Source organism: Lactuca saligna, chromosome 4 (genome assembly GCF_052625555.1).
Source record: "Lactuca saligna cultivar CGN05327 chromosome 4, ASM5262555v1, whole genome shotgun sequence".
Classification (NCBI taxonomy): Eukaryota; Viridiplantae; Streptophyta; class Magnoliopsida; order Asterales; family Asteraceae; genus Lactuca; species Lactuca saligna.
In genome coordinates, this window is record NC_136420.1 from 4,843,956 (window position 1) to 4,854,174 (window position 10,219).

At 34.0% G+C, this 10,219-nt stretch overlaps 2 protein-coding genes across 2 annotated transcripts; both read right to left on the minus strand.

Annotated features, from left to right (window-relative positions):
* Positions 1-2,152: 2,152 nt before the first annotated feature.
* On the minus strand, positions 2,153-3,222 carry LOC145044296 (NDR1/HIN1-like protein 26). Its single transcript, XM_078993174.1, has one exon. It carries the CDS (start codon positions 3,185-3,187, stop codon positions 2,300-2,302), a length of 888 nt encoding a protein of 295 aa, XP_078849300.1. The 5' UTR covers positions 3,188-3,222; the 3' UTR covers positions 2,153-2,299.
* Positions 3,223-7,083: 3,861 nt separating this feature from the next.
* LOC145044297 (high-affinity nitrate transporter 3.1-like) lies at positions 7,084-8,027 on the minus strand. The gene is made up of 2 exons (XM_078993175.1): positions 7,823-8,027; positions 7,084-7,715 (listed from the first exon to the last, which is right to left on the minus strand). The coding sequence occupies exons 1-2, from the start codon at positions 7,947-7,949 to the stop codon at positions 7,228-7,230; spliced, it is 615 nt and encodes a 204-aa protein (XP_078849301.1). The 5' UTR covers positions 7,950-8,027; the 3' UTR covers positions 7,084-7,227.
* Between the last annotated feature and the right edge of the window lie 2,192 nt (positions 8,028-10,219).

Sequence of the window (10,219 nt, forward strand, 5' to 3'; positions counted from 1 at the left end):
GCTTCCAAACATCATACGAAATTAACATAACTGGTCCCTCCCACACATAAATGTTTTCATAATAAGTCCTAATAATTACTAAGCAACCCCTGTCTTCAAAAATCCTTTCAAATTAAACCCATAATTTACTAAACAACTCTCAACCTTCAAAATTCTTTACAAACCAATCCAGAATTTACATTTTAGCCCCCAAACTCTAAATTATGGCTTTTAGCTCCCGAAGACCAACATCCCGCTAACTATTATGGATTTTAGGGCTACTATTCATCCATTAATTTTATCTATTTTTTTATTTAATAAATAGGATGTTACAATGCTACTTAAAAATTGTTTGTGGACCATATAACAACTCATGCATGATATTATATTATTAGGGGACCATATAACTTGCATTCTCTGGGAACCATATAACAATTCATGCAGTATACTATCAAGGAACCCATAAAGAAATGTTAAAACAAAATAGAAACCCAAGCTTTCGGTTATACAGTTAGTCCATACAAAAGGTGTTACATGACCATACGTAATGGGGCTAAAGTACAATGCCTATACTAAATTGTCAAAAGTATCATCATTCCATATACCACCATTACACCATCAAACAACCATATACACCCTGCATCACTTCACACAACTTTAACTTGATTTCCAAATACCAAATCACCCAAAAGAGCATTCCTATATGCACCATGACCCAAAAACCACCTATACACCATGACTCGAACATTTTACATCGCCTAGACTAGCTTAAAGTACATGACCACAAACAACAAACATACCAGAGCAATCAAAACAACCTTTTTCAACATCTTCTTCAGAATTTGAGTCTCAATGAGTAGTTCCTGGATCCTAGCCTCAACAAGTTCCTTCTCAGCTTTCTTAAGAAGCTTGTGCTTCTCAACCTTCTTCTGCAGCTTAACAACTTGATCATTCCTTACCAAGAGGTAGTCGATCCTAAGTTTCATGTTCCATAATGTATCCTTGTAGTGTTTGGGTAATGTTGGGTCAAGCCACTGGAAGAAGTTGCAACTATTTTTGGATATCTAAAAAAGTAACCCACACACTAAAAAAAGTGTTTTACTGTTCATAAATTAGGGGTTTCTCATTGTATATTGGGGGGGGGGGGGGGGGGGGGGGTGATCAAAATGGGGGTTTGCAGTAGCAAAATCAAAACTTTAGGGTTAAAAGTTATCGACTATAAATGAAGGATAGCTTACCATTGATTTTGCGCAATTATAGAAGCGATGAGCTGGGTTGTTAGGCTTCCAAGCTTCTCTAAACTTTGACCTAGGCTGATCACGACACAAGCAGGGAGGATTCACTTCAACACGGTAAATGGCGACATTGCTATATGATTCGGAGGAGGAAGACATCGTCGAAAAGGTTGGTGTTCGTCAGAGGGTAAGGAAATAGTGAGATTGGATCTATTGAACCCTTACGAAGCTATGTAGTATGCTAACTAGACACCCAGTTGGATTATATAGACCACGTCACATATAAGTTTCGTTGACCAACCGGATAACCGGTAATAAAATGAAGAAAACCTAATTTTTGCCGGTAAATTGTCGTTTTAGTGGGGTCATAGATACGAAAATTAGTTGAATGACCTTTTTAAAACCAAATAGAAAACATTATTGTGTTTCTATGTCAATAACCCTAACTAATTTATTTAATTTAAACATTTGACTTGTTAGAGAAACTTATAAAGTAAATCAATTCGTTTATAGGTATATAAGTATAGTTATTAAAATTATGATTTGCCTAATCTTTTCCAATATAATTGGATTTTTGATCTTTGAAAACGATATGAAAACGTATTTTGATAAAGTCATTTCATTCGAGAAGAAAATTGAACATTCAATTAGAAAAAGACATTGAGTTTCTAGATCTGAAAACTCAAGTCAAATAGTCGTATGTGTTTCTCTTCTAGCATAAAATAAATATGAAAATCAAGTTTATAGTGTGTTATCGTCGTGTTTGCTATCTTTAGTTAAATTTACACTGATTTCGTTTTTTTTTTAAACGCAAGCAGCAAGCTAATCTTCTGCACGTTTTTTACCTTTAACATGCTTCATTTTTCTTTTTGATATTTTGATTTCAAATCTTTGTTCTTAGTCAAGAAAGATTATATAAATAACAAAAACCAGTCATTAAACAGAAAGAAGTAAAAAATGGATAAAGCTAAAAGTATTATATCACAAAAATAATCAAACCAATATTAGAAACGTTGCTACACTTGTGTCTTTTTGATATCAATGTAAGCAACTTTTTCCGACAAAAGTGCTAATGTTTTCAATTGTCACCGTTTGGTTTCACACTTTTTCGCGACCAAAATACCGCTAGGAGGACCACTCACTACAAATTTGCAGTGGCCATATAACCAATACGAGTATCGAAAAAACCCACCAAGATTTGACGTTGTACGAAGGAAACTCTTTGCTTCAAACATAATCCTCCCGGTTTGTATCTGCTCATTTAATTGTGCCACATGTCTTCTGGAAAACGGGATCTGGCTGCTTACCATATGAACATCCCTAAGCTTATAACCTTTAGGCGAAACTGATAAAGGTTCTACATATCGAGCAGCAATTAAAGTACCTTCAAAATAAAGATTAATGACCATATAACGGAATTCCACATTCACTTTCTTGTTCGGATTTGTAAAATTTGCTAGCAAAGTCATGTCCCCATTAAGCAGATAACCAAGATCAAGATACGCCGCATTGAGGCTCGCGCTCGTGATATCAAACTTCGGGTAGTGTGGACGGTACGCAAGGTAGACAATCAGTAGAATCAAGCCACCCAGTATTATAATAATCCAGAAAAAAACACAACATATCGCGACTAGCCATGTTAGGCGCTTGGTTCTCCGTTGTGGTGGGACATGTAGTGATGGTGAAGGGTAGTGGGGAACACCGAAGCGTTGGTGACTAATAGGCGACGGACGCGAATGTTGTGGGGCCCTTGCAGGTACAGTTACTGGAAGTGGTACTTGTACTGGAAGTGGTACTGGTAAATGAGAATCTGGTCGTTGTGAGCGTGGTAAGATTGGAACCGTTGGAGATGGAGAAGGTGGGGATGGTTTGAACCGTGTCGGAAGGGTTGAACCGTCTGTGTGTTCATTGGTTTGGGCGGGCCGTTGGATCCGTGGCTGAAAATGTGGGTTGGTTTCGCGTGGCTGAAACATGGGTGGGTGAGTCGAAGTGATTGAGTACGAAAATGTGGATGGTGCACAAGTTATGAATATTTGTGGTGACTTGAAGCTAAGTAAATAAAAAAGCAAAGAATCAAAGAATTTGTTAGCCAAAGAAGGCAAGTAATGTAACTGATACCCAAGCTTTTTAGGGACCAAATTACTCTGTTTATATCTTAAATACTGCCATTTATGGATACGAAAGAAATAGGGTCCATAATAGTTATACAAACTATTTGTTTCATGTAATGTATCAATAATAATAATAATAATAAATTATTCTACATATCAATATTACAAAAAAAAAAAAAAAAAACAAAAAAACAAAAACAAAAAACAAAAAACAAAAACAAAAACAAAAAAAGAAAAAATATGTGAATACCTTGTGAATTATCTAATTAGTCTGTTCCTGTTTTACACAAATTTAGATTTTTATTTCTAAATTTGGTATTGTGTTTGCTTCGTGTTCGGTTTACTAACATTACTAAAGTTATTATTTTATTTTATTAAATGAAGATATTTATTTTCAATCTTAAGTAAGGTTGTTCCTTTATGTTTTGTTATGAGAACAAATCATATGAAACTGCGTTAGAATAATTGCACGAAGGCTTGATATCGATTTTCGTTCCTTGTCGGTTCATATCTTAAAAAATCTTATATATTACTAATTTTTTTTTCGATTACACTTAAACTTTTTTTTTTTTTTTCTGAAAAATACCTTTTATATATATATATATATATATATATATATATATATATATATATATATATATATATATATATATATATATATATATATTTTTTTTTTTTTTGATTTTACCATTTTATCAGTTTTGTTTCCCAAAAACATTTGTCCAATGTAAAAAAAAATCAGAAAAGAAAAACCAAATGTTGAGGGTCTTTTTTGAAAAAAAAAAGGTTATAAGGTTGGGGTTGATGAAAATAAAAAATAAAAAAAATAAAAAAATAAAAAACCCTTCACTCACATACATATCACATTAGGGGTGCACTAACAGTGGTGCACAATATATATATATATATATATATATATATATATATATATATATATATATATATATATATATATATATATACTAGTCGTCTACCCGCGCAAAGCGGCGGACGGCGAATAATTTGATCTTTTTAGAGTTAAAACCATTTTGCGTTCACTTCGAGAAATGAATATTAAATGACATCTATTTTTCAAGAGCATTATCATACCATATTAAGGGGGTGTTTGGTTAAGCTTTTTTTAAAACAACTTATTAGATTCCACATCACTATAAGTTAAAAAAATGTTTGGATTAAAATAACTTATTCCGGTGGGGAACCTCTAATACGTCATTTTTTCATAAGTTACCCTACACTTACTTATTAACTTATAAGCTAATAACTTAATAAGCAATAAGCTTTTTAGCCAAACACCCCATAAATGGTTATTACTTCCATTTATACATACCCAAACCACTTGTATTGTTTATCGTCCTCTCTTTTTTTTCGTTTTCCTTAATTCCTTTATTAATTTAATATCCTACTAAGTAAAATGTTAAAATATATAAATAATAGTTTATAAAAATAAACCTTTAGAATATTAGGTGTTGTGATTCAAAAGTATATAAATAAGCCTTTGAGAAGGCCAAAATACTCAGGTGTCAATTTGTTCATTGTGATTTTAAACCAAGTTTGATCACAAATTAAAACATTTTCAACGATGGTATGTAATTCAAGGATTCATATTGATTTAGGTTCTCGAAACCTTAAAATATTGAACAAAATCTATATAGAACCTTATAATAAGGACAATAATCACCGTAATCAGGAACTCCATGTGATGAAACTTGATATTATAAGGACTAATGATGAAAAAGGTTTCATTTTTAGACTAAACAAAATGAAAAATATACAAACTACCGTAATCATGTCAAATCTTGTGTTTAACCGTTTGTTATTGCAAAAGTAAGATACCAAAAATATACAAACGAATGATCATACAATGCTCTAACTAGCCCTCTTTGTTGAGTTCTTTGAACCTGCAAAGCCAACACATAAAATAAACATAGTAAAAACCTTTTTAGAAACAAACCTGATTTTTAGAAACAAACCTGATATAATAAAGCCTTCACCCAATATATTTATAAGATAAAAATACAAAAAGTTAAAAATGATGAAATTAATTACAAGTAAGGATTAAAATAAAAATCTGTTAAGAAAGAGCTGTATGCAGGAGGAATATTTGAATCAACATGTATTTTCTGGTGATTTCAAATTTTGAATTATCCGAAATTCAGGGACGGAGATAGAATTTGTTGAGAAATATAAGGATTTAAAACACATGTTAAAATTTAATATTATTTTATTGATGATTACGTGTACTATTAGCTTAATAATTTGAACGTCTTAAAAAAAATATTATTATATTCAATCTATTTTTAGAAATAGTGGAATTTCTTTTATGAGATAGTAAAGATATATGATCAAGAATTAGGAGTGACAATTGATAACACGACAGGGAAAAATATACGAAACGAAACAAAATTAAGATGAAACTGAAATTCGAATTTGTGTTCGTGTCAAGTATAAAAAACACGACGTTATGTTGTATCGTGTTCGTGTTCAAAATTTAATACGAAATTGATACAATTTAGCATTTGTCTTTCGTCTTTGTCGTGTTATATATTCTTAAGTATTAATTAAATAAACTAATTTTTATTTTATTTTATCTTTATCGTGTCGTGTCGTGTTTGTCGTTTTTTAATCGGTTCGTTTTCGTGTTAGTTAAAAAAAGCACGACATCGTCTCATGTCATGTTCGTGTTACTTAAAACTTTATCGCGTCATGTCGTATCAGACAAAAATACGATACGATGACCCGATTTGACACCCCTAAAAAAATTGCATCGGTTCTTTTTAGAAACAACATAAAGTTAAGTGTAATATGTAGGGGTGTTCGCGGTGCGGTTTGGTGCGGTTTACAGTCAAAACCGCAGACCGCACCACATATGCGGTTTGAGATTTTTGGAAACCACGAACCGCACCGCGAAAGGTGTAAACCGTGGTTTGCGGTGCGGTTTGTTGCGGGCGGTTTTGCGGTTTCAGTGCGGTTTTTGCAATTTGATTTGTTGTTAAACTTTGAATCTATTTTCAAACGTTTGATCTAAATTAAAATTTTATATTTTATTAAAGATATACTATATTGTAATATTTTTGAACATATATATCTATGGTCATTGCTTAATACTGTCAAATCTTTATACATCTTCTTCAACATATTATATCGCAACATCTTACAACTAATATATTTATTCATGAGGTGAAGTTATAACATAATTTCTTTGTAAACGCTAATGTAATTTACCAAGAGCTAATGTAAATTGTGGTTTGTTGAAGAATCCACGTTTAATGAACTACTACAGTTTAGTTACTCGCATAATCTTACTATTACATAAGGTTTATTGATAAAATCGAACTGTTATCGATATATATATATATATATATATATATATATATATATATATATATATATATATATATATATATATATATATATGCAGTGCGGTTTGAACCGTAGTTTTGAAACTAAAAACCGCTAACCGCACCATATAGTGCGGTTTATCGAAATTACGAACCGCAAACCGCACCACAAAAGATCTAAACCGCATTATGCGGTGCGGTTTGGTGCGGTGTGGGTGGTTTATGCGGTTTGTGCGGTTTGATGCACACCCCTAGTAATATGTCTAATATATAATTTTTTTTCTTTTTTACAAAATTAACCCTATTCCTAAAAAGATTTTTATTATTTTGGATGCTAGAGCTGACTTTTGACTTTAGAGTTTACATAGTCAATCTCAAGCTTACCAAAAGCCTATCAACTTACGTAGGATACACTGAATGTAATTAAATAAGCACGAAGATATTTGATTAATTTTACTTTACCAAAATTAAAATCTTACAAAAGAAACTCCTTTGGATTTGAGTAATCAAGATGTGAAATGCTCATAAACTCATAGTAGCTATTAATTTAAAGCAAATCCTCAATCATTTTTTGGCTTTGGATTGTCTTTTCTCTAGCAAAAAAAACCCAACCAATGATAGAATAGCAAAAACAGAGAAGCAAATCGATGCAATATCGATAGAAGGATGACGCCCACTAATTCCTTGAATCTTAAATAAGTTGGAGATCTTCTTATCATTTGTAGTTTGCCCATAACCTATCTCTTCATCTCCAGAATCATAAACATATGCTCTCACAAAATATGTAGCCGTTGGTAAATCTTTTTCAATCGTCCATTCAAATTGTTGACTCATGTTTTGCTGATGATCATATGGTTTTTCCCATATAGTAAACTGACATGTTTTGTCTTTCTTTATATTGTCTACTGTCTTCCTCCATTTTCTGTCCACTTGACTAATTGGTGCATAACAAAGCTTCACCTTCACAAACTTGTATGATTCATCGGTTTGGTTTGCAATACTACCGTTCAATCCAAAGGATACTGTTATATTATCTTCTCCAGCTTGTAGAACTGCAAGTTGCATGATTATTATAAGTTATATATAGACCTTAGAATAATCAAATATATATGAGCCAAAACATGTAACTAAGTTTATGATGAGTGTAAACATGTTTTACCTTGACCTTCCGTAGGAGAGGCGACAACAGAAAGAGATTGTGGCAACGATGATAACAGGACACTTCCGTTGCTAATCTTTGACATGAAGAAGAGAAGAAGAAAAGCTTTGATCATGTAAGATTTCATTTTTGAAATACAAAATGAATGAGAGAATTTGGTTTTTGAGGATGTATGAATTAATGATGTCTATTTTATGAGGTAAAGTCTGAATTGCAGTGTGAAGTCAAGATTGTCACCTATCAGACTTTAATGGCAATAGGCGATTAGGCATTGTTGGCCCATGGCTAATACTTGCACTGTCAAACGTCAAAAGTCTCAATTGGCAATTGGCTTTTTGTTCTTATGTGTCATAAATTCAATGTTTTAACCTTTATATCTTCAATACATGTGGTTACAAATAACAACGAATGAAGCTAAGAAAGGTGAAACAAATCAATCCTTTTTAAGAAGAATTATAAACGCTTTAAAGTAACCGAAGGGAATATGTCTGGTGGTATTAAATGTTTTAAAATGTGTTTTTCCCTAAACGAATGATGGTTTAAATCCTGTGGTGAACAAACATTATAATTTAGGAGTCAATTTAAAAAATATGTATTAGCCATTCTAAAAGAATATGTAAAATTTTTTATTCTCCAACTCTTTTTAAGCAATATTTTTTTTCTTTGTTAAAAGACATTAAATGTTGGCATGCATACCTGATTCATCAAATCCATGTATATAGTAGGCGCATTGGTGAGCCCAATGGTAGGGGTGCAAACGAGCCGAGCAGAGCCCGAGCCTGGCCAGGCTCGGCTCGGGCTCGTTTAAGTTATATGAGGCTCGAGCTCGAGCTCGGCTCGATTCGAGCTTTCTTGTACTGAGCTCGGATCGAGCTCGTAACGAATTATCGAAGCTCGGCTCGGGCTCGGGCTCGACTCGTTTTTTATCTGACGTGCCTAAATAAGCTTAAGCTCGGCTCGAGCTCGTTAAGAAGCTCGTTTACTAATACCCTAAATCCGTAATTCCTCTAATATATTTTTATTTTAATATATATATAAATAATAATGAATTATATTATGTAAAGGCTCGTTTAGGCTTGCGAGCCTAATCAAACTTAATGACATAGGCTCGAGCTCGAGCTCGTTTAATAAACGAGCTTAATTTTAAGCTCGAGCTCGGCTTGGCTCGTTTAAAACCGATTTCGAGTCGAGTTTTTAACGATCCGATCCCGAGTAGCTCGCGAGTAGCTTGGCTCGTTTGCACCCCTACCCAATGGCATCACCATGAACTCGTAATACCCATAACGAGTCCAGAACGTAGTCTTCTCTACGTCATCCTCTCTTACTCTCACCTGATGATACCCAGACCTCAGATCTATCTTGGAGAACCAAGATGCACCCTATAACTGATCAAATACGTCATCAATTCGCGAAAGGGGATAATGGTTCTTCACCATTAACTTGTTCAACTCCCGGTAATAATTGCACATGCGGTGTGACCTATCCTTCTTCTTGACGAACAGTATCGATGCTCCCCACGGAGAACTGTTCGCTCTGATGAACTGCTTGCCTGACAGCTCCTACAGCTGAGATGACGACTCTTGCATCTCAGGTACTTCTAAGCGGTACGACGTCTTGGCAATCGGGGCCGCACCTGGCACAAGGTCAATCCTGAACTCGACCTGCCTCTCAGGAGGCACACTGAGTAATTCCCCTGTGAAAACATCAGCAAACTCCTTGACCACTGGAACCTCTGAAACTGAACCCTGATCTCCAACTCGAGTGTCAACCACATAAGCAAAATACTTTGCACCCTGCACACCCATGCTGAATATACTGACGAGCCATGGCTACCGAACATAACCCTAAACCGACCCTGGTGCCCTCTCCTTAAATAACCAGTTCTCCCCCATTTGGGATTCGAACTACCACTCACTGTCCCTCACAATCAATCATGGCACCAAACCTGCTCAATCAATCCATACCCACTATCACGAACACATCCCCCATGGGGATAAGGGTCAAATCAATCGAATAAGGCACCCCGAAGATTTGTAGTATACAACCCTAGTATACCGCAGATGCAAAAACTCTGTGAACCGAGGACGAAAACGATTTAACAACGACTAGTTTATGCCAAGTTTTATATTGGATTAAACTAGACGGCTTCCTCAAAAACTGGGTTGAACCTGTAAAAAAATAGTTTGAACCAACTTATGAGACTTAGATAGTTGGATCTCACTTAGTTATTAAAAAACAATTAATTTCCAAAGAATGTCGATAGAACCAACAGCCAAAAAGGTTAAACCAGAAACTGATCATCAGACAGGTTCAAGTGTTCAATTAAATCCAGTTTTTAGAGTAAACTAGGTAATCTGTATTCTTGGTCCCTAACTCTTTTTTTTACTCGGATGGTCC